The sequence below is a fragment of the Nanorana parkeri genome, unplaced genomic scaffold (assembly GCF_000935625.1).
Source record: "Nanorana parkeri isolate BGI_ZX_2015 unplaced genomic scaffold, ASM93562v1 scaffold888, whole genome shotgun sequence".
NCBI lineage: Eukaryota > Metazoa > Chordata > Amphibia > Anura > Dicroglossidae > Nanorana > Nanorana parkeri.
In genome coordinates this window covers 582,896-607,561 of record NW_017307156.1, presented here as the reverse complement: position 1 = coordinate 607,561, position 24,666 = coordinate 582,896, and the positions used below count along the sequence as shown (strand labels likewise).

Genomic DNA, 24,666 nt, shown 5'->3' with positions numbered 1-24,666 from the left:
AAAGGTAAAACTGGTATAACAAAAGGTAAAACTGAGCGTACGTGTAGCAGAAGACTGGTGCCTAGGCAGAAGATGTGGTAAGTAAACAGACAGGAGGTTGATCCGGGCAGCAGGCAGAAATGTGGTCAGAAAACAGGCAAGTGGCCAGTCCAGGCAGCAGTCAGACACAGCCTGTATACAGGCAAATGGTCTGTCCAGGCAGCAGGCAGAGATGTAGTCAATAAACAGGCAAGGGTCAGTGCAGGCAGCAGACAGAAGAAGAGGTCAATAATAGGCAGGAGTTGGTCCAGGCAGCAGATACGTTAATAATAAACAGGCAAGGGTCAGTACCCAGAGCAAGCATATAAGATACAGGAAAGGGCAGCTAGCTGGTCACATGTAAAAACCTATCACAAGCCAAGGGTGCAGGGCTTGTGAGGTTTAATCAGGCATCGATGGAATGCAGACCAATGGGAGGCAAACAGGGAGGAGTAAGCAGTGGGCCTTGCCTGACAGCTGGACATGGAAAGACTAGGTAGTGCGCTGTTGATGGGGTGGGCAGCACAGTGGTGTAGTGGTTAGCACTGGGGGGTCCGCGGTTCGAATCCCGGCCAGGTCACTATCTACAGGGAGTAGGAGTGCCTAGGCAGAAGATGTAGTCAGTAAACAGACAAGAGGTTGGTCCCTGTGCCCGTGTGGGTTTTCTTTGGGTACTCCGGTTTCCGCTCACACTCCAAAGACATTCTGGAAGGTGAATTGGCTCCTGTGTAAATTGACCCTGTAAGTATGCATGTGAGCTAGGGAACTTAGATTGTAAGCTCCTGGAGGGCAGGGGCTGATGTGAATGTGTGCTGTGTAAAAGCACTATGTAAATTGTCGGTGCTATATAAATACCAATAATAAATAAATACAGGACACTGCAGCCAATGGGAGCAAGGAAGGGGAATGAGGCTGCATTGCCCAAGCAAGAGGATGCTGAGTGGCATGGCCTCTAGAGCCAGCAGAGGCATATAGGAAGTAACCTGATGTGTTACATTTATGTGTGGGTGTATAGGAGAGGTATCCATTTACCTTTAGGAGTAGGAACTATTTTTTATTCTTTAACTCTGTGTGTTTCTGTATATACCGATTTTAATATGTATCAATAAATGTACAGTTTTAACAAAGTTGTTGTCGCACCCAGTACCTAAAAATCCCCAATGCTTTTCTACTTATATGTATCCTCACTGAAGTCCTTAGCTACACCAAGAACTCTGGTTCCTCTGCTGCTGGTAATTTGTAGCAAATTATGTTGTTATTTATGTTGAAGTGTCTGCAGGGCCGCCGTCAGGGGGGTACGGCCGATAGTCATGCAAGGGGCCCTGGCAGCCTCCGGGGGCCCGCCCGGGACCCTTACATGAGTATCGGCCGACAATGAAGGGCGAGGACCGCAGAAGCTCTTACAACGTCCGCTGCGACGTATAGTAAACTTGGTCCGGTCCCCCCCGCCCCCACTTGGTACGGTCCGGGCCCCCCCCCCCCTGCCCCCTGTTCAGTTGGTACCTTCCTGTGCAGGAAAGGTTTTTTGGGGGGCGGAGCTTGGGGAACGAGCACTGAGAGCAAGGCGGGAGAGGAGCAGAGCAGAACTGAGCTGCTGGTCCTGGACTAAACAAGTGTGAAAGGTAAGCAGATGTCTGGGGGAACAGCAGCAGTGTGGTGTCAGACTCTAGGGTGGGTGGGGGCTCACTGGGGAGATGGGCATTGGCAGAGGACAGCAGCAAGCAACTGGTGCCCAAGGCTGATAGGGGCCCGACGCTGGGGCACAGCATCGGGCCCCTATTCAACCTTGGGCACCAGCTGCTTGGTGGGGGCCCACTGGGAGGAGTGTTTGGAGAGGACAGCAGCCAGTAGCAGCAAGCAGCTGGTGCCCAGGGCTTACAGGGCCCCTATTTAGGCCTTGTTCACACCAAAAGCGTGTGCGTTCTAGAGCGGTAGCTGCTGGAACGCACCGCGATCGCTAAGAAACTTCTCCCCGCGTTTTGGAGCGGGAGGGGGCGTGGTGGTGCATTGAATTCAATGGCACCGCTTCCACACAACCCCGCCCGCAGTGCGATCAAACGCTGCGCTTCATGCCTTACACCGCACCTCCTCCTTGCCTGACACAGCTAAGAGCTTTCTCCCGTCGCTTCCCGCCGCCGGGACGATCAAGTCGTTGCAGATTGACTGCAGCGTGGGGTAACGAAGATCTCGGGGAAGAAAGTAAAGTTGCTTGCAGCTAAGACTGCCTGCACTTTTCCCCCACATGCTGTATTGCTGGGATAGTTATTGGTTGTATTCCTCTATAGCTGATGGTATATTCCGCTGTATATGATCAATCAGCTGTGGAGGAATACAAATCCCAGCAATCATTATACAGTGTATGTATAATGTATCGCCAGGATGTTTTGTATTTCTCTTTAGCTGGTGGTATATTCTGCATTGTGCTGTATAATCATTATACAGTGCAATCATTTACCACCAGCTATAGAGGAATACAATAAATCCCAGCAAATGCATTATATTATGATGTATTTTTGCTGGATTTGTTGTATTCCTCTATAGCTGGTGGTAAATTATTGCACTGTATAATGATTATACAGCGCAATGCAAAATATACCACCAGCTATAGAGGAATGCAACAAATCCAGCAAAAATACATCATAATATAATGCATTTGCTGGGATTTGGTGTATTCCTCTATAGTTGGTGGTATGTTATTTGTGTATCACTCGTGTTGTGTTTTGTAAAGTAGTCACTGCTCCAAGCTCACTCCCGTGATGGACTACAATCTCAATACAAATTAGTATTCCATCACTGGAGCCCCTTTTTAAAAAATTATTTTTATCCAATTAATTGAACTTAAAGGAGAACTATTGGGTTAGGGCTTTTCCCTATAGTTCTCCTTAGGGTAACGGGAGGACACAAACTAGCGTCCTCCCGTCACCCTAAGCTCAGTAGCTCGCGGTATACTGAGATGCCGCAGCTGAAGCGGATCCAGACAATTATGTCTGGATCCGCCCAGCTGCGTGAGTGACAGCTGGCTCTGCCTATCTGAGGCAGAGCCAGCTGTACCCACTCCCGTCCATTCCGCCAGTCAGCGCTGGAGGATCGGAGCAGGGAGGGACACAGTCCATTGGCTCCCCTTTATATAAAAAAAAATAATCATGAATTCAATACCCCATGAAGCTGATGCTAATGACTAAATTGGTGCCGTCGCTGCTGGCCTTCAACCATTACCAGTTCCTGCCACTGCTGCTAGTCTGCCATCACAACCATCTCCTGTCACTGCTGCTAGCCTGCTAAATAACCATCTCCTGTCACCTCTGCTGGTTATCTATCTATTTCAACAATCACAGGCACTACAAAGGTGCTAATGTTTCTGCAGCTGGGCCTCATTTGCAAACTTTAGAGTGTTTGCTATAGAGAAATCATTGTATCTGTCTCCTAGTTTGTTGTCAATGCCACTGCTCAGGCAATTACAAATATTTGTGCCTATAGTCTCTGAAATAGGGTACTATAATTTTAATTTCTTTATTAACATCTGCCTGATCTCTCCCTGTAAAACTGCAGTAATAATTCTTACATACTGTGCATGGAGTTTGTACAATAATTTGTTGATTGTTTTCACTTAAATAATACACTGTAATGTTGACTTTTATTTTAATAAATGCTGCCTGGTGTCTCCTCTGTCCAAAGCTCAGCCAAGTAAAAGTTTTCAAATACTATGTATGAAGTAAGTAGAATATTTAGCTGGCTATTTCCTGTAAAATAAATATACTCTAATGTTGATTTGTGGGTTAAATGCTGACAGTTTTACCTCCTGTTCAAAATGTGGTCTACTCAAAATGCTATAGAGCAAAATAAAAAATTACGTATACAATACAGTCTGGACTAGATTCCACATAGCAGTTTCTGTTTTTCTAAGCTACCCCCCTATTAACATTACTTGTATATTATGTATATTACCTGTTGACCATGCCAGTAGATTTTTTGTTTTTCCAGTTCCTGTAATAGGGTGACAACAACACTGTTCATTCTGTAATGCAATTGCAAAGGAGCGCAGTTACCCTGTCAGTGTTATATGGTTTGTCTGAAACCCTGTAACTTAAAGTGGAATATGTATGTATATATAATATATATACAGCGTATATACTCTGTTGCATTGACAAAAGACCTGCAATACATTAAATAATGTTTTATTGTTTGTCAGACCATTGTTGCATATCATCTTGTTCTGTAGAAACTGACACATCTGCCATTCAAGTTCTCCATTCACCCATATTGTTGAATGATAATAAAACAGGGAATGAACTGTTCAGAAAAATACATAAAAGAATACTCTGCAGAATGAGCACATTGTAATCTGTCTTCCGTAACTTGGAACACATAAAGTCCAATGCAGAAAAGTAGCAGATCATCGGAAACAGCTCTGAAATATGAATTCTGCCCACTTTTTTATTTCAGACTGGCTGATAATATTATGTGTGCTGCTTATATTTAATTCACTTAATAATTTCAACAAACAATAAAAATATATTTTACATATTATCGGTACTGTCTGTCCATCTTTACAATTTCCCAATCCAGTTGTCTTTGTAATTAGTCTCTAAGAGTTGCATTCTTCGCAATGACAAGAGAGAATATAGCGGTATGTGGCTGTAAGACGAAGGCCTCCAGAACAGCGCAGGCGGATGGCTTTTAACTTGGAAGTCTGAGGCCTGCAGCAATGGCACGTTGAGCGAAAGGGCTGCTTTAAAACAGTGCTGAAGGAGACGAGAGGGTCAGAGCGAGAGGTTTGACTGCAGCGTCCTTCACAACGAGCAAGCAACACCATCTGCAGGAAGAAAAAGAGAGATACTAAAGGCAATTATACTTTTAATTATCAATCTAGAAAGGCACCCCAATCCCCCTCATCCAAAAAGTAAATAGCTATACAAACCTCAGATACAGAGGATGCCCTATTGCAATGCCCTAGCCCAGTGATGGCAAACCTTGGCACTCCAGCTGTTTTGGAACTACAAGTCCCATGAGGCATTGCAAGGCTCTGACAGCCACAGACATAACTCCCAGAGGCAGATGCATGTTGGGATATGTAGCTTTGGCACAGCCGGAGTGCCAAGGTTTGCCACCACTGCCCTAGCCATTTGCTTTTTCATGGGAGTAGCATAGAGGGGTTAATTAGAGTGTATCTAGACTCAAGAAAAAATATTCATCTTACCAGTCCTCAAATGTGGGGGCTGCATACTTTTTCTTTCTTCAGGCTTTCTTTCCCCCTTTATCTACCTGGTGATCTTGCCAGTAGAACACTTCCTGTCCTAGGGTGACAATTCTCCATTATTGTACTGTATACATAAAGGAGCAGCACTCTAGGGTAGGAAGTGCGTTAAGGACTACAGAACACACACCCTTTCCTCTTCTCCACAACATAGGAAGTGCTCTGTATTCCACGGAGGTGAACCAGGCAGGGCTAATAAGACTGCGTGAATTACTGCAGATGCACAGAACACAAATGTTTTTTTCATTTATTTCATGATAATCTCTGCTTCCAGTGTGACAGGGCTCCCCTGCCCAGTCACGTCCATGGCTGACATGTTTCACAGTTACGGGCTTAGTGGTAGAGATCTACAGCTAAGCCCATAACGGTGAAATGCATCTGTGGTGGACAATGACTGTGCGAGGAACCCTGTCACGCTGGAAGCTGTGATTACCACAGAAAAAGTCTGTGGTCCGGGGAAATTGGTGTGCAGCCTTTAATCTTTTCACAATTAGGAGACAGAGACAGGCTGTTGTCACCTAATAACAGGAAGTGCCTAAACAAAGTCCTTAAATGTTATATTTGCTTCAGCATGCTATTTTAACATGTCTCACCCAGTCTCTTTATAGTTTTATGTCAATTTTGTCCCCAATAAATACCTTTGAATAGATGCTAAGCACCACGTTCACATACATTTCCTGTATGCCATTGTCTGCATCTAATTCTGTCTTCCAAATATCTCCCATTGTATCTCCTAAAATCTTTTTTTGTATAATAGTTGTTTAGTGTACATCAGGTGGAATGACAATATTTCTCACACATTCCTGATAATACATGCACAGTCAGAGGTACCCCTGTGTATAAGTTGTCCTTCAATGCCTCATTTTACCAACTAGGAGAATAGTGTCTGGGGCAGCCATGACTTTGTTATAAAGTATAGGGGGCCACACTAGGAGATTCCTATTTTTCTTGAAAATCTCCTTTGGTTACTGTGATCTCACAGAATCTATCATAGCACAATGCTAGACAATCCAACAAGCACTGACTGATCCTACACAGTAATTCAGTTCTGGGTGTCAACTGGCACAGATTTCTGTAGTTTTTAAACCCTGTATTAATGGTTACAAGTTAGAAAATTATTTGTTAGTGTGATTTCCTTTTCTGATCTAACAATTTGCTTTTATAGACATCACAGTTTAGTTGAATTTTTCATTCTTGAAGTTTTTGTCTTGCCAGTTAAAAGTTTTTCCTAAGCAATACTTTTCTGTACTTCTCTCTGGGGTTACCCATTCTCATTTTTTTTCCTGTCAATGTATAGGTATTTTAGCAGTTTGTGTTTGGAAAAAGGGCAGTTCAGGAAGTCCACCCAAAATAAAACTATGAATATATTTATTCAGTGAAACAAGATTTTGGGGCATATTTATTAAGCAGTGACTTTCACTAAGCAGTCACTGGTGGTGAATCAACCACTGGCATTTAAAACACATGCATCAGGAAGATTCATCTGCAGTAAATGTTTGATGGATATCTGATTTACTGCTTTGTAAATATGTCCATTTGTGTAAGATGTTGTGTCATGGGAAAGAGGACAGTCTTGGAATGGCTGCCCCCAAAATAGACACATTTACTAAGGCATAATACAGAGAGCTTCCATATTACCATGAACTGCACTATGAGACTGCCATGTTGCCAGACTACTGCATGTTAGACAGAAAGGTGTCATGTTACCACAATGATTACTGCATATCACCAAATAGGCTTCCATGTTGCCAGATTACTTCATGTTATGAGACTACTACATGTTACCAGACAGCTGCATGTTGCCAGGGAGACTGCCATGTTACCAGACTACTACATGTTACCAGAGAGACTGCCACATTACCAGACTACGACATGTTGCTAGAGAAGACTGACATTTTACCAGAATACTACATGTATCAGAGAGACTACCATGTTACCAGACTACAACATTTACCAGAGATACTGCCATGTTACCAAATTATCTAGAGAATCTAGTATTCTTGCCAGCAGAACTAAGCATGTATGCTAACAGTCATGTTCAGCGGTAGCTGTTAAATTTGTGCTCTGCAAATCAATGGCCAGTGCCACTGCTGTTCACATATAACTGCTCATACATGCAAATAGAGCCTCTAATTGACCCTGGACACAGACATTTTATATCTAGGGGTGGTGTTTCTGCATAGTTTTTGGCCACAGCTAATCATCCAGGTTCTATGCAGCCATAGAACAGTATGAAGCGGCATTTAGCCATATCTGAACACAGAAAACTGTCTATCCAAGATCGCCCAACTGAATGAGACCTTACCAGACTACATGTTACCAGAACATTGGAAAGGTGCTTCAACAGACGGATCCAAGAGGGGAATTCTCCACCTAATGAAAACTCCCATCTAGTGCTGATTTCAGAAATATTTCCTTTTAAACAAAGTGTGGGAACTGGAGCATGACGAATCACTCAGAATATTTCACTTGAGTAAATAGATTTTTATTCTAGAGCGTGTGCTCACATAATTTATTATATGGCTATGCCAAAGTCATAATATAACATTAGTTAGATGGCACCACTGTTAACACAATTGGGCCAGGGAGCTAAAGAAATGTACAGCTCCAAATGGCAGTGAAGAAACAATTGCTGCTCTATGTAAAGTCAAAGGCGACCGATGGTTTTGCTAGTTATCTAGTCTCTTTTTGTCTATATGCCACATACAATAATATTCAACACTGTGATCTTTGTAAAAAATATGTGGCTGAGTGTCTTAGAGGTCTATTAAAAGTTTACCTTTCTGACGATGTTTCATGTTGCACCCATATTTAAGGTGTAATATGAAACATGGCCAGATTGCAATCCATCCACACAGCCTGTCGTAGGATCTGTGAATGGAGGAACAACAAGTTCCATCAACCCTCATGGGAAAGAGACTTCTCAAATCATTATGATAAAACACGTTGGGAGGAGCCAGCTGACATCACCTCTGCTGAGACATACTGAGGACTGGATGTGTGTTCTTGCTGTAGATCTTTGAGCTGATGAGTTTGTGCCCTATTTTACCCTATGATTACCTATGATTGATCCTATGATTGTTGTCTTGTACATGATGGGTTATTAAATGTACACTATCCCATCTAAGGAAAGTTGCTTTTTGCTTAATGGAATAACCGAATAAAAGGAGAAACATTTTAAGAAAAAGGTGTATTGACCTGTATATGTCTATAGAAGGCCAGACTAGTTCTGGTGAGTTTACCAAGAGAAGGGAACTCTGTGAAGGAAATAAGCAAAGCACTGGCTGAAATGTTGGTAGTGTGATTGATGGGAAGAATTCACAAGTGTGTCGATGCAAGTTTATGAACTATAATTGATTAGAGAACTGCAGTGAAATACTGTAAGGGTACTATATATATACCACCTGTCCAAAAAGAAAGTCACACACTCTAATATTTCATTGGACCACCTTTGGCTTTGATCACGGCATGCATTCACCGTGGCATCTTTTGATAAGCTTATGCAATGTCACAGCATTTATTTCTGTCCAGAGTTGCATCACTTTTTCACCAAGATCTTGTAGTGATGAAGGGAGAGTCAGACCACTACATAAAGTCTTCTCCAGCACTTCCCAAAGATTCTCAATGGGGTTAAGGTGTGGGCTCTGTGAAAATTATGTCTCACGTTCACTGAACCACTCTTTCACAATTTGAGCCCAATGAATTCTGGCATTGCCATCTTGGAATATGCCCGTGCCATCAGGGAAGAAAAAATCCATTGATGGAAAGACCTGGTCATTCAGTATATTGAGGTAGGCAGCTGAACTCATTTTTTGGGCACATAACGTTCATGAACCTCGACATACAGTATTATCTATAGGAAGGCTATTTGCTTAGCTAAATCCAGATGGTGACTTTATTTTGGACAAGCAGTGTATATTGGCACTCACTGACATTGTCACAATTTTTATTTATAACATTTTCATATAGTGGAAGTCTTTTTAGATTGTTGTGTTTTTTTAAAATAAATGAGCATTATTTTTCTCTCTATGTTGCTGTGTTGCTGTTGAAGAGTTCTCATCACTTCCTGTCTGGCAAAACATTCTCAGCTGAAGAGGAAGTGAGCAGACATCTCACTGGCAGAGCCTCAGATAACAGCAAAAACCTTATAGGAATTATATTCCTTATTCATATAAACACAAAACAAATAAAAAAGCAAATGGCTTTTATTGTAAAACCTATCTGCTTTTATTAAATCCACATAGTACTATTGACAGTTTTTTTTTAAACAATAAGTGTTAAACTCAACTCTTCTAACCAATGGATGTTCTATTTCTGTCAGGGGAAGATAATCTTCCAGGAAACAATTTTCATAAAAAAGGGCTTGTCGTATGGAAAACCATGCTCCACCTTTACATATCTTATTAATGGTGGAAAATAGATAAGAATTTCAAACAGCACAACAAAGGCCAAATCAAATTAAATCACATGAAGCAGATTTCTTGACCCTGCCTATGTTTTGGTTTATAGAGGTTTAGTAATGATAACAGATAATCTATCCGCTTAAACTTCTTGTGGGAAATGTCACACCATAATTTATTACAAACACAACATTTTTAGCCAATGTATTTGTTAAATTAAATTAAATGGAAATTCCACCTTTTCAACGAGAATAATGAAAACACACTTCTTCATTAAAGAAAAAATTTGTATTTATACTTTTTTGCATAGGAGCCAGTAATGCATTACAGCTGTGATCAGTGGATGGTGGGTGCAATTCTCTGGCTTCTGCACTCCTCCCTTTCATGTCTGTACCAAGGTACAAACATTCAGTAAAGTGAACAGGAGAAAGAATGAATAGACTACAAGTGCAGCAATGTCACTGCACTTGTTTTCCATTGAGTAATAAAAGTTTCTCCACTTGCAAATCCTGTCAAAGGATATGTGAATGAATAACAACAAAGCTGTGAGCTATGTACAGCTGAGTGGAATTCAAAAATTCCACACAGGAGCCACCGAGAGAAAAACCCTGTGATTCAGGTAAGTTGCGGAGGGGGGTAGGGGGATTACAATCTGACTATGTTGCATGTTATCCTATTGAGATACACTTTTCTAAAGCTCTAGTTACATTTCCTTTAAAAAAAAATGTTAAATTTCCCACTTCTCTCCCTCAGGTTGGTGGACTGGGAGCAGAGAATTCCTGGAGTCTTTGCCAACATCACAGCTCCAAAAGAGGACCTTTTTTCTCCATAGAAACCCCACTCGGGCTGTGAGTAGGGATACAGGGATAAATGACATTCCCTGCCAGAAGCACTTGTCACTCACACTATGGAACGATAGCTGTGTTCTGACTTCAGAACTACAGGCATCCCATGTGTAAGCATCTCCTGTGTCAGAAGAAAAAGGACACAAACTACCCACGCTATGGCGGAACTGCTTAATAGGGGAACATTAGCCACCAATTTAATGCCTCCCAAAACAGTTACTTTCAAGGTATACCAACTGTCAAGATTGCCAGTGTGCTTATTTCAGCTATCAACAGAATTTTAAAACCCTAAAATGGCTGGTGTTATAGCTGATCACATGTGCAGCACCATAGCAACTGCAATCCAAATAGAGGCTAAGATGGCGCCTTCCTTGGCTATAACGGATAGGAGGGTATGCTCATGCTTTAAGAGCCTAGTCTGGTCAGTTGCAAACAGGAAGGGATTGCTACCTGGCAGGATAACCATATGACTCTAGGAAATCACTGCTACGTTCACACCTAGGCATATTGTCGACCTTGGCTAAGCGCGACAAAACGCTCCACCCAAGGAATCCCATTCATTACTATGGCCCCCATTCACACCTGTGAGTTTTTTCCCAAGCAGAAATACACCTGTCACTCAAAATAGTACATGAGCTACATATGGGCAGAATTCGGTGCATTTTGTCCCCATACACTCAATAGAAAACACTTGAAAACGCTTGTTGCGATTATTTTTGCACATTTTTATGAGTGTTTTGCCTATTCACATGAATGTGCCATAATCTGCTCATAAAAGCAAAAAAAAAAAGGGGAGAAAAGATTTTAAAAAAGGTGCGTAAAATGTGGATTATAGGTGTCGCCTTGGTGTGAATGGAGCCTTAGGCCTGGTTCACACTAAGTGTATTGTTGCAGCTGAATAAGCGCAACAAAATGCTTCACAAAAAAAAACATTGATTCTTTGCCCCCTGGGCCAGTACTGTGTTGAGATACGGCCTCATTCAGACCACAATCACATCAGGACCCACAGTCTTTGACAGCTGCTGCATGTTATATAGCTATCTGATGCTTGTTCAGACCTGTGCTTACAACATCTACTTCTGTTAAGGCTCTGAGATATTATGTGACTGTATGCAAAAACTGCAAAGTAAGTCAATGCTGGAAAAATTTAAAAATTTGAAATGTACCATCCTTATTTATAAAGAAAGATGAATAATTAGGATTATTTGTGATGATGGTATGATCATTTATTTAATATTGTATTGTGGTGAGTCCATACCATTTTTACAGAACCGCAGTCATCATTTTTAGCTCATAAAGTACTTCCTTGTTTACAATTTATTATTTATATTCCTTTTTTTTTAGCTATATATATTGTATATGTTAAAGATGTGTTTCAATAACCGTGTTCTCTAAAACAACATCCACCTTTCACCAGGCCACCAATCACAGCAGTACTGTAGCACACTTTGTGCAGTGACTAAATCACCCCTGCATTCCCTCTCCAAAAATCTCCTATGGACATCGCTCCCTCTAGGGAAAGGCAATACGCTCTCTATTCAATGAAATGTCAATGAGGACATATCTCTTAATTTAGAAAATGATGAGACACATCTGAGGGGTGCAATAAAGATGGAGTTTGCCCCCTACAATAATAATTGCCTGGCTACCCCCAGTTGGTTAAGGTACTATGGCTGTAATAGGTTCATGTTTGAATTGTTATCAGCAGTTGTCTGTAGATAAACTAATTTTTGAATTGGATCCCTCTCGACTATTTATGTGCTAGTGGAAGAGAGTAGCAGCCATTTCAATTCATGGTTCTACAGATCAGTGTTAGCATATCTTCTTTTGTTAAAGGTGAAAAGATCTAAACAGTCAGGACAAATGACTTTCAACCAGCAATATCCTGATTTCTCTGTTGACCGTCTAACTGGCATTTGCAAGTGACTGAACCATAATGGATTTGGATGCAGTTTGTAAATGGCATTGCTATTTACATAATTCATTTATCTATATTTAAAAACTATATTGCTGTACAATATATTGTAAAACATTGATTTACACAGCTGCTCACAGTCAGTAATTAACAATGCAACCTTTGCTACATCCTTTCCTCTGTATTGTTTGTTTTAAACCGTTCTGGGGATTCCCTAGAAACCCACAAAGCCATTACATTGTAATTTTCTCATTTTAGCCTTTACATAAACACTAATCCTTTGATACAATGGGACAAAGATACTTACAATCAGTGGTATAAAGAGGAATTTGTAAGACTTAAAAGTAAGTTTTTATAAGTGTCTGCTTCACAAATGTGTTATGTTTTACTGGAAGAGAGCTGTATCTTTATGACAAAACTAATTATTACACATCAGTATTAAATTACTGATTTCATAAACTAAACTGCTGTTTTACATAATAGCTTCAGCCTAAGACAATATTCTTCATGGCTGAACAGTTTTGCTTTCCAGCTATGGGATTTAATTAGGAAACTTTTACCTCTTTCCTAAGCATGTCATTGTTTTTGCACAGCTTTAATTATTTAATAGTAAGTATGGTAATGAAGTATTTATTTGCAGCAAACTGTTAGTTTTTTGAAATTCTATGATATTCTCATTTAAATGAACTTGAACTGACTTAAATTGTTCCTGAGGTAACAATAGTGCTAAAGTTAATACCCATGTTAGTTTACCAATCAATCCCTATGTCCCTGTGAACAGGCCGGCGCTACCACAAGGCAAGCAGCCGCCTGATACTTGTCAAAATGCCCCGATGCTTGTGTTATGTTTTTTTTTTTCCACTTACCTTCAGTGCGGGAGAGCAGCGGTGACTCAGCGCTGGTCCAGTAGGAGGAGCTCCAGGTGGGGTCCTAATTTAGCTGGACAGCCACTGCCAGAGGATCCCGACACGCGCGGCACCTCTGGCAGTCGCCGGCCTGCTAAATTAGGACCCCACCCGGAGCTCCTCCTACCGGACCAGCGCTGAGTCACCGCTGCTCTCCCGCACCGAAGGTAAGTGAAAAAAAAAAACATGCTGATAGGGAGCAGGCCCAGCGCTACAGGGGGTCGGGGTCGCAAAAATTCAACTTTGCCTGTTTTGGCAAAAATCCTAGCACCGGCCCTGCCTGTGAAGCACATTTTATCCTAGACCCAAGGTGTATATGGGGGCTCAACTTCTGCCAAAGATTAGTCCTGCCCCTGCTGGTGCTAAACCCCAACCCTGCTATTCAACTGACAGAAGTCAGAACCATTTCTGTCCGTAAAAGTCTGAAAAGCAGTGAAGTTTAGCAACACAAAGAGGCAGGATTTAATCTCAACCAAGGGACAACATAGAGACACAGGAATTGATGTGATGGCTAAGTGCGGTACTTGTTGATACCACCATGTGCTTGCACTTCAACATCATTGGTACCTTAAAATAATCTAAGGCTAGTTCTACCAAAACAGATTTGCATTAATACTAGAAGATAAAATCCTTGCTGAATTCGTACATGATGGCATTTCGAAAAGTGGGATTCCCCTACAGTAGTTTATGTTTTTATACTCTCCTAGTCTATAATGGCAAAGTGCTGTAAGATAGGAACTGTGTAGTTTTACTAATGATTGGGTAATTACACCTTCATTGGTTTTATTCAGTAAATGGAAATAGATTAAGTTATAAGGGTAAAGTGTTATGGGGTTAAGGTTAATCATGGGGTTAAGGGTAATCATGAACCACCTTAATCATGAACTAATATGTTTACTGTTAGGCTTCAGGCAAAAAGTATCTCCTAAACTAAAAGTTGTCTTGAGCAGGATATTTAATGCAAAATATTTAAACTAGCCAAAAGCTTTGATTTAGGGGTTACATGGTGTTTTAGGGTTAATGTGGGAGCTAGGTATAAGTATTAGGGTTACAGGTCAGAACAAGACTGCATGCAGTACTTTTTTTTTTCAGTGCAGCCATATCACGCCACACTTTGACCAACAGAACATAATAAAATGTCTCTCAAAAGCAGCTAACATTTAACAAAAAAAAAAGTAAACAGTGCATTGCGACGGTATTGGAGCATCAACACTGTTACCTGTCAGAGCACATCAGCAGGAGTGCACTCAATGTGGCTTTCTGGGTTGAAAGGGTCCTCAGTATGTACCCTATGAAGAATCCATCAGAGGAATATGGCACAACCATTTCACCTAGCAAAGGCTTTGGAAGTTGGGCAAAATTGCAGAATCTGGTGGCAGCATGCGATTCAGGTGACAGCAAGCATAAAAACTTAAAATATCAATTGTATTGTAAAATTTGGATTTAGATGTTCAGGGGAGACCCTCCACGCCGGTCCCGGGCTCACACAAGGGACAGATGAGCCCAGGAAGCCAGCGGCGGCACCGGTGGCCGCAGATGCCGGATCGCTTGTATTTAAACAGCAATCGCCTACTGTTTAAAACAGTACCAAGGACACGGCTGCAGCAGCAGCTGTGTTCTTGGAATAACCACTTCCAGCGGATGATGTACATTTACGTGAACCCGCTGGAAGTGGTGAAAAAAAACATACACGTAAAGAAACACATCACAGGCAAAAACACACACATAGCTTAAAAAAAAAAAACACACACACACAACCATTAACAATAAAAATAATTAATTAAAACATGTTCCCCTCTTCTGCTTACCTGTTTTGCAGGCAGGGGGCTGCATCCCTGGGCCCTGAGGGCATATCACGGTGGTCCAGTGGAGGATCGGTGTGAACTGCAGAGGCACCATGAGGGAGCGATCAGTATGGTCTGCATCAGCAAGAGATGCAGATCATACTGACTCCCTACTGGACCAGCAAGGCATTTTTTTTCATTTAATATATTGCCGGTTCGGCAATATATTAAATGGGATGTGGGCACCTGCCAGGTTTAAAACTTTAATGTGAAGTGGAGACCCCCTGGGGACACCAGAGGCCCGCATGGAGCAGCCCAGGTGAGAATCTGGAGTGTGCGGGCCCCGCGGGAACTGGCACACAGGCTCCCCATTACTGGATTAGGAGATGCAGCTGTGTTAAAGCGGCGACGCCGTCGCCACTTTAACATAGACACGTCTCCTCAATGTGGGCTGGAAAGGGCATCTCGGGATGGAAACGGGATCTCGGGAAATGCTCGACTGCCCGTATGATCAGTCTGCCCTGGCTGGGACGGAGACTGGCTGTTTTACCAGAGGCTTCTCATTCAGGTATGTAACTTTACAACACATGCTCCAAGATGTCTAAAAAACAAGAAGGAATTACTTTTCTCCCATTTCCTTGGCTTTTCACCAAGGAACGGATCAGTGGCTGTTACAGGCAATGTATCTGCATTCCAAGTAATCAGCAACCTATGTTACTACACTACTGTTGCTGCTTTTAAAATGAACAAATTGTAAACTCTTGCAAGATTAATCAGTGGTTCATATGCAAACATACAGAAACTTACTATCTGCTGACTATGCAGACACTGTTTTTGTATCTAAACATCCTGAATAGTAGCAACCTTGGCCGGATCATAAGGACAATGGGAGTGAAGAAGCACATACTTAGCCCACAGCATGTCAATCTTTCTCCTTTAAAATAAACCAACATGTGTTATGATGTTTGATCTCTTCAGAAGCAAAAGTTCATATGAGAACACAAAAACAAATTAAACAAACCCTGAAAAATAAGACAATACAAAAGGAGTCAAAGGGTGAACATACAGTCATGGCGAAAAATACTGGCACCCCTGCATTTCTGTCAGATAATGCACCACTTTGTGCAGAAAATTGTTGCAATTACAAATGTTTAGACATTCTCATGTTTATTTCTTTTGTTTGTATTGGTATGACACAAAAAAGTAGGGAAAAAAAAGGTCAAACCTGAAACATTCCTTGCAAAACTCCAAAAATGGACTGGACAAATTTATTGGCACCTTCTCCACATTGCAAGAAATAATTGCATTCCAAGTTTTTGTGGAAAAGCATGGACAATCTCAAAGTTACAAGTCTATCTCCAGAGATCTTAATGTTCCTGTGTCCACTGTGCGCAACATTGTTAAGAAGTTTACAGCCCATAGCACTGTAGCTAATCTCTCTGGACGTGGACGAAAGAGAACAATTGATCAAAGATTGCAATGAAGGATTGTTCAAATGGTGGATACAGACCCTCAATCAACTTCCATACAAATGCAAGCTGACCTTCAGGTACAGGGTACAACTGTGTCAGCTCGCACTATACGTCGCCATCTGAATGAAAAGGGACGCTATGGTAGCAGACCCTGGAGGACCCCACTGCTGATACAGAAACATAAAAAAGCCAGATTGTAGTTTGCCAAAACTTACCTGAGGAAGCCAAAATCCTTTTGGGAGAATGTGCTGTGCACAGACGAAACAAAATAACAGCTTTTTGATAAAGCCCATCATTCTACTGATTTCAGAAAAAGAAATGAGGCCTTTAAAGAAATAAATACAGTCCCTACAGTCAAACATGGTCAAGGTTCACTGATGTTTTGGGGTTCCTTTGCTGCATCAGGCACTGGATGTCTTGGGGTTCCATTGCTGCTTCAGGCACTGGATGTTTTGACTGTGTGCATGGCATTATGGAATCTGAAGACTACCAAAGAATTCTGGGGTGCAATGTAGGGCCCAGTGTCAGAAAGTTGGGTCTCTATTAGAGGTCATGGGTCTTACAGCAGGACAATGACCCAAAGCATATGTCAAAAAGCACTCAGATATGGTTTCAGACAAAGTGCTGGAGAGTACTGGACTGGCCAGCAATGAGTTCAGATCTGAATCCCATAGAGCACCTGTGAAGAGATCTTAAAACAGCAGTTGAGAAAAGGAACCATTCCAATCTGAGAGACCTGGAGCAGTTGGCAAAAGGAGAGTGGTCCGAAATTCCTGTAGAGAAGTGTAAGAAACTCATTCCCAGATAGCAAGGATAACTTGCCACAAACTTGTGGCAGGGTTAAATTGTAATTCTTGTTAACTTGCTGCACACATTCCTGGCAAGTTGTAGACTTGCAGAACACTCGCAGCACAAGTTCTAGTTGACACTGAATTTGTAGCAAATTTGCTTGGCAAGTCTACAGCAAGAGTCCTGCAGGTCTTAGCAAGAGCTCTGCAAGCTCGCTGGTCTGGAGACTTGCAATACAGACTTGCTGTAATTGTGCAACAAATTTGTGAAGCTTGGCAAGTCTGCAATACTTTAGCAAGTCATTTTCAAACTTGCAGCTCAATTTCTTGCTATCTGGGTTGATGGTTACAGGAAGCAATTGATTTCAGTTATTTTTTCCGCTACCAAATATTAATTGAGGGTGCCAATAATTTTGTCCAGTCCATTTTTGGAGTTTTGTGTGCAATGTGTCAGGTTTGGCTTTATTTTCTCCACTTTTTTGTGTCATACCAATACAAACAAAAAAAATAGACATGAGAATGCCTAAACATTTGTAATTGCAACAATTTTCTGCGTGAAGTGGTGCATTATGTGACAGAAATGCAGGGGTGCAAATTTTTTGGGCCATGACTTTGTACCTGAGTACAATGAGGACATGAGAATCAGAGACCTATAGAGATCCTGGGATATAGGCACAGGCTATTCTTCTGCCATGAGAAGAATGAGAAGAATATAGGCATAGACTATCCTTCTGTCATGAGAGGAATGACCGAGAAATCTAAGTAATACTTTTTCACCATCCCTCTTAAATATATATATATATATTTTTAAATTCTTTGCCTGAGATAACTGTGTCTTCCTGGGTGTGTAAATGTAGAAGGGTCTACTGACCAACAAATTATTTGATAGACAAGTAATACATTCCATTTTGAAATCCTTAACTGAAAATATACAAACTGTCCATTACTAATATCTGATCACAATTATTTTGTTCTTTTTGGAGGAAACACAAGAAAAGTGTTATGAAAGGCTGACTGACAGACACAGTGCACAACAAATTAAATAATTAAACTGAAAGGATTATTACTCAATACTAATATGCTATCATGTTTAATCCAAACATACATTGCAATTAATTAGTAGATTTCTACTACTAACAGAAACAATTTAATGGTGTCCGGGTTGTATGCCATTGTTTCTCTCCTCATTAATTTCTAAGTGAGAAAGTAACCATCTTAAATGCATTTCTTCTTCTGTCTTTACAGATGAGACAGACGTGGGCATCAATCAAAGCATCAGCTGCAGAGATAGTAGTACCAGTTTTAACACATTTCTGTGGTTAATGGAGAGCAGACCCATGTACAAAATGTTTATGAACAGTATAATGACAGGTATGGTCCTGGCTGATGGGAGGAGAGCAAATGTAGTACCAATATTCAAAAATGGGAGAAGAAGTGCACCAGGTAACTACAGGCCTGTCAGCTTAACATCAATAGTGTGTAAAATATTCAAAGGCATGATACGGGACTGCATGCAGCAATTTACAAATAAGACTGGTATCATACGTTGTAACCAACATGGTTTCATAAAGGATCATTCGTGTGGTCCTTCTTGTGGAAGTAAGTAGATTAATTTCAAAACAAGAACAAGAAGTAATGTAAATCAATCCCATTCATCCATATATTGAGGACACAGTAACTATACTATGTCCTCAATTATTCACAAACACTCAGCGATCACTGATAGCTGAGTGTTTGTACCTGCTCTCCATCCTGACACGCTGTCACAGGAGGCTGGTCAGGGCGGTGTGGAAGGAGAGCTCAGCCTCCTTTGACAGCAATGACTGTCTCCGTCCACACCGCCGCTCTCCTGAACTGTCACTGGGGGCCAAGTGGTGTGGGGAGGAGAGATTCCGGCTGCTCACAGCACTCTCCTCCCACACCACTCAGCCTCCTGTGACAGTTTCTCATGGATGCACGGCTATTTCGGCCCAAAAATTGTACCTTTGCCGATATGTTTCAGCGGCCAATATATCTGTGCATTCCTAGGAGTAAGTACTAAGTTAGACAAAGGAATACCAGTTGATGTGGTGTATCTGGACTTTGCTAAAGCATTCGACACAGTACCCCACAAATGTTTAATCTACAAACTACGGTCCATAGGTCTAGCTGAAATTGTATGGATGCGAGAACAGATCCAGAGGTTAGTGATAAATGGGTAATTCTTCAGGGTAAATGTTGGGAGTGGGGTGCCCCAGGGTTCAGTCCTGGTAGCAATCCTGTTCATCTTATTCATCCACGACATACAGATTGAACTAAATAGCTCAATTTTGTTTTTGCGGATGATACCAAACTCTGCAGAGCAGTCAATTCCAAACAGGAGATATTCGCACTACAACAGGACCTAAGCAAAATTGAGGCATGGGCTACAAGATGGCATACGTGATTTAATGTTGAAAAATGTAAGGTTACACATGGGAGTAAAGAACATGTGCGCAAACTACTACTTGGGGGGTGTTACTTTAGGGAAGTCTGACATAGAAAAAGACCTGAGGGGTCCTCATAGATCCCAGATTTGGCAATAGTAAGCAATGCCAAGCAGCAGCCAGTAAAGCTAACTACATATTGTATTAAAAGAGGAATTGTAGCAAGGGATCAAAGAGTAATACTTCCACTTTATAAATCATTGGTTCTGCCCCATCTTGAGTATTCAGTACAGTTCTGGTCGCCGACTCTCAGGAGAGACGTCTCGGAACTGCAGAGTTCAGAGAAGGGCTACAAAATGAATTGAAGGGATTGAAGGTCTGAGTTATGAAGACCGCATTCAAAATCTTAACTTATTCACCTTAGAAAAGAGGTGATTCAGAGGGGACCTTAGTGCAGTCTTCAAAATCATCAATGGGGACCACAATATTAGGAACAAATTGTTTAATGCCAAAACTGTATTGACAACCCGGGGACACAACAAGAGGTTAGAAGAGAGGTGGTTCAATCTTAGAATTCGCAAAGGATATTTCACTGTGAGAGTAGTGAAAGTTTGGAATTCCCCATCACAGGCGGCGGTATCTGCTGATAATATTGATAAATTCAAGAAACGTCTGGATACGTTTCACAGAATCTACAGGGATACAGGAAGTGTTAGAGCAAGATAAATACCCACACACACACAAACTCACATACATAGGTTGAACTAAATGGACCTTGGTCTTTATTCAACCTTACATACCATGTGTCCCCGAAAATAAGACCTACCCCGAAAATAAGACCCAGTACTATTTTTGGGAATTGCTAAAATATAAGACCTACCCCGAAAATAAGACCTACTTGTGACCATTCCCAGGGCAGGTGGTGGCATAAGGGGGAACTTGAAGAGCCGCGGCAGAGAATCAGCGGTGCCAACGAAGCCAGCGCTAGAGGAAGTGAGGTGGCAGGGGAGAAAGCAGAGCCGCATAAGCCGATGCCTCCTCTACATCGCCGCCTCCTGTCACAGGCGGAAAGATACCAAATGCACTTCGCCTGCCAGGAATCGATAGTGAAAGCACGCTTCGCTCATTCTGGCCACCGATTGGTTAGCAAATTGCACTTGGAAAGGTACGGCACCCCTGATTGCCCTGATCACCATATTTTTTTACATGAATACATGTAGACTTTTCTACATAAATAAGTGTGGATTGTTGTACATTTAAAAAAAAAAAGACCTACACCAAAAATAAGACCTAGTGTGTTTTTTGAGCCAAAAAAATTATAAGACAGTGTCTTATTTTCGGGGAAACACGGTACTATGATACTCGGTTGTAAATATGGTTGCCAGAGTAGGAGTAAGATCATCTCTAGTCCTCCGTGCCATTAGACCACACATTATATAAATATGTATGTGTATGCATGGGAATATATGCAGATGTGGGCCTGTTTTGTTGAAAATGAGGTATGATAAAACTTCTCATGTGGTTCTCTCTAGCATCCCACCTATTAGTGCTCCTGTCCTCCTTTTCCAGTGTTCCACATCTTTTCTACCAGCCCAGGATTTCATAATGGTGCTGACTTTTGCTTTCAGTGCCTCCTCCTCATACTGGGTCTCTTATCCTCCTTTTGTGTACCCCCTGAGGTGTACCTCTCCTATGCTTTCAACAGTTTATACTAAACTCCCCCACCTTTTAACATAACCTATATACTGAAACTCTGTCTCTGTTGCTCATATCTTGTGCATCCACCAACTTCCCCTGTACTGCTCCTGTTATAACCTGCTGAATTCCCCATTAGTGTACCTCTCCCCACCCTGTCCTGCTAGGGAGTAGGTAGCATACCAGCCAGTGGTGTATTTTGGTTTTGTGCTGCCCTAGGCAAGACTAAACTCGAGCGCCCCCCTAATCTAAATTTGCCCCGCCCCTTCCGATTTAAGACCAACCCCTTCCTCACTAAACTCCACCCTCTTTAGGCTTCCTTTCTGTACTCCCCCCCCCGGACGGACCCGCCGCTCTCAGCGAATCTGCCGCTCTAGGCAAACGCCTTGTTTGCCTCGCGGCAGATACGCCCCTGATACCAGCCACAGGCCACTGAGACAATAAAAAGCATCTAAACTTTGTTAAAATGTCAAGATCCCAAGACAGAAAAAAAAAACACCATCCAATAACATAACATTTAACTAGTGTAGGTAAAACCTGTGGGCAAATTGGGGCATTTGGTTAAAGACAGCCAAGTGATCTTTTTAAATGTATTCCCTGATGTCTTATATTACTGTTTCTTTTTCTTTCTTTTTTTTTAAAGTTTACTGTGATTAATCATGGTTTATTGTTAGAACTATTTTATTGTTTAATGATAGTAATGGTGAGGCATTTTGTAGATCAGGGACATATTGTACCTTAATTGAAATATACAGCAATTGATTTTATACTTGTTCCTAGAAGTGAGGGAGATTGGGAATTACTTTTTCAGGGGCAGTTAACATGGATACATGATCTAAACACTGTACAGCCATATGTTCTAAATGTGGATTTTGATTTACATCTGTTTTTGTGAAGTGGAATATATTATATTATATTATATGTGACTACTGTTTTAGGTCTGTTTTTTATATACTTGGTTGGTTATACTTGGTCATGATAAGCTTATTAATTAAATAGTTAGATTGTATATGTATAGATGAGATAAAAGGTTTAGACTGGGGTGTTTTCAGATATTGCATACTTTAGAAGGGTGCCTTGACTGAGAAAAGGTTGAGAAACACTGCATTTGATGCCTATTAAGGTAGGAATATTCCTTTTGGAGATAAGTTAGCACTAGTTTAAGGTTAGAGTTAGGGCCTAGCATAAGGTGGTTAAGTTTAAAGTAAACCTGTTAAATACTGTCCTCTGTATGCTCTTAATCAGTGGTGCAGAAGTCCTTATACACATACTGGTACCAACATTCTCTCCACATTTTGAGGTTAAGTTTTAGTGTAAAGGCTTATGGTGTTAGCTAAGGATTAAGGTTCTTAGGGTATAGGCCAGGGGTAGGCAACCTTAAACACTCAAAGAGCCATTTGGACCCGTTTCCCACAGAAAAGAAAACACCGGGAGCCACAAAACCTCTGTACAGAGGAGCTTACACTCTATTGTCCCCCCACAGTCACACACTATTATTATACCTCTATATAGCTCTGACATATCCGCAGGGCTGTACAGAGAACACTGAGCCAGTCACAGTCTCTGTACAGAGGAGCTTACACTCTAATGTTCCCCCACAGTCATAGTCACAGTAAAAGATGCTAGCATTAAAAAAGTCAAATTGGATTGATTTTGGCCACAGACTGGAGGCTGTTCCTTGACTATGTTCCATATGTAAATGGCAAATTCAAGAGCGATGACTAAATTATGGGATTTTGTAAAATTGTGAACACTATGTGAATGTCATTTACTACCCTGTTGTTTTGTGATTCTGAGGAAGGGGGCTTGCCCCTGAAACGCATCAATCTTGGCTGACTGCGGACGGTGATGTGACCGGAGACTACCGTGTTACATGGTCGGGGATATACCATGTTGGGTTAACAGACAGTGTGGCCTCTCATTTGTTGTTAAAGCCTGATGAAAACGTTTGTTTGTGAGTACTTTTATCCCTTGTTTTATTTATTGTAATAAACGATTTTACACACGGAGGTGGCGCTCTGTTCCCTTTTATTTCCTGTTGTTTTGTAGCCCGCTGCTCTTCAATAAAAACATGCCTTGAACACTTTCAAATAAAGATAATTTCTCTTTTACATAAAAAAAAAAGTCAAATTGAAAAAGAAGAAATGATGGAAGAGGACAGGGACACCGCAGTGCCTTCCAGGGACTCCCGTAGGACTTACACTGACACTATCGGCCTTCTAGGGGACACCCCAGGTCTATCTGCACCCTCCCAGTTGGAAGCAGCGGCAATTCCACAGAGACGGTGGGAGGAGGTGTGGCCACAATTCCTGCATGGACACCTTCGTCTGTTTTGTCCACATGCTGTACATCAAAATCATTTTAAAAACGATTGTGACACACCACAAATTTAACACATAAGTAAATACAGATGTTGCATAGTCTCTTGCCATAGCTCAGCATTGAGGAGATACCGCCCCGTTCCCTGATCACCGCATCTTCTATCAAATCAGTGGTAGGAAGGAGCGGAGCCGCAGCAGAAGGACGAAAGAGCCGCATGCGGCTCCAGAGCCGCGGGTTGCCGACCCCTGGTATAGGCTAAGAGTCTGGGTTAATTTGAGCAATTTTGCTAAATGTTAGGGTTTTAGTGAAAGTAGTGTTACATGTTAGGGTCACATTACCAGTTAGCAATACATTAGGATCTTAATTTGGAGGGCTAGAACATATGGTGAAACTCCTGCTCTTAAAATCAGCATACTATAAACAAACACATGGTTGGAGGAAGAACAGAAAGTTGGAAGAGGTGGACTGAAGCAGATTTGAACACCCTAGGTGAGGTACTGTAAATAATAAGCATTTGTAGCAAGGGGATACTATCCTATGGCTGGTATGATGGAGGGATGACATTTGTTTAATAAATTTAAAAAAGGAAACTAAATAACCTGGCAGTATTATTGGGGCATCATTTAGAACCAGGTAGACTGTACACTGACCCTAAATTGTTTTACATGATGCAGTCCATCCACCGATCCCCAAGGCAAGAGCAGCAGCTTTTTGGGTCTCCACCTAACTTTGCTAAAGTTATACACAAGAAATAATGGGTGCTCCTGTTCTGTGCCCTCTGTTTACACTTGGTACAGTTTTTATTTCCTATGGCATCTTGCAGTGCATGCACTGCTTAGTAAACCAAAGTGAAAAACATTGTG

General features: G+C 41.6%; 1 protein-coding gene across 1 annotated transcript in view; it reads right to left on the bottom strand.

Annotated features, from left to right (window-relative positions):
* Positions 1 to 4,448: 4,448 nt before the first annotated feature.
* Positions 4,449 to 24,666, bottom strand: part of NDP (NDP, norrin cystine knot growth factor) — a 99,183-nt gene continuing 78,965 nt past the window's right edge. The window contains exon 4 of the mRNA XM_018565796.1: positions 4,449 to 4,831. Coding sequence (XP_018421298.1) covers positions 4,604 to 4,831 — 228 coding nt within the window. The 3' untranslated portion in view covers positions 4,449 to 4,603. The remainder of the gene's footprint in view (positions 4,832 to 24,666) is intronic.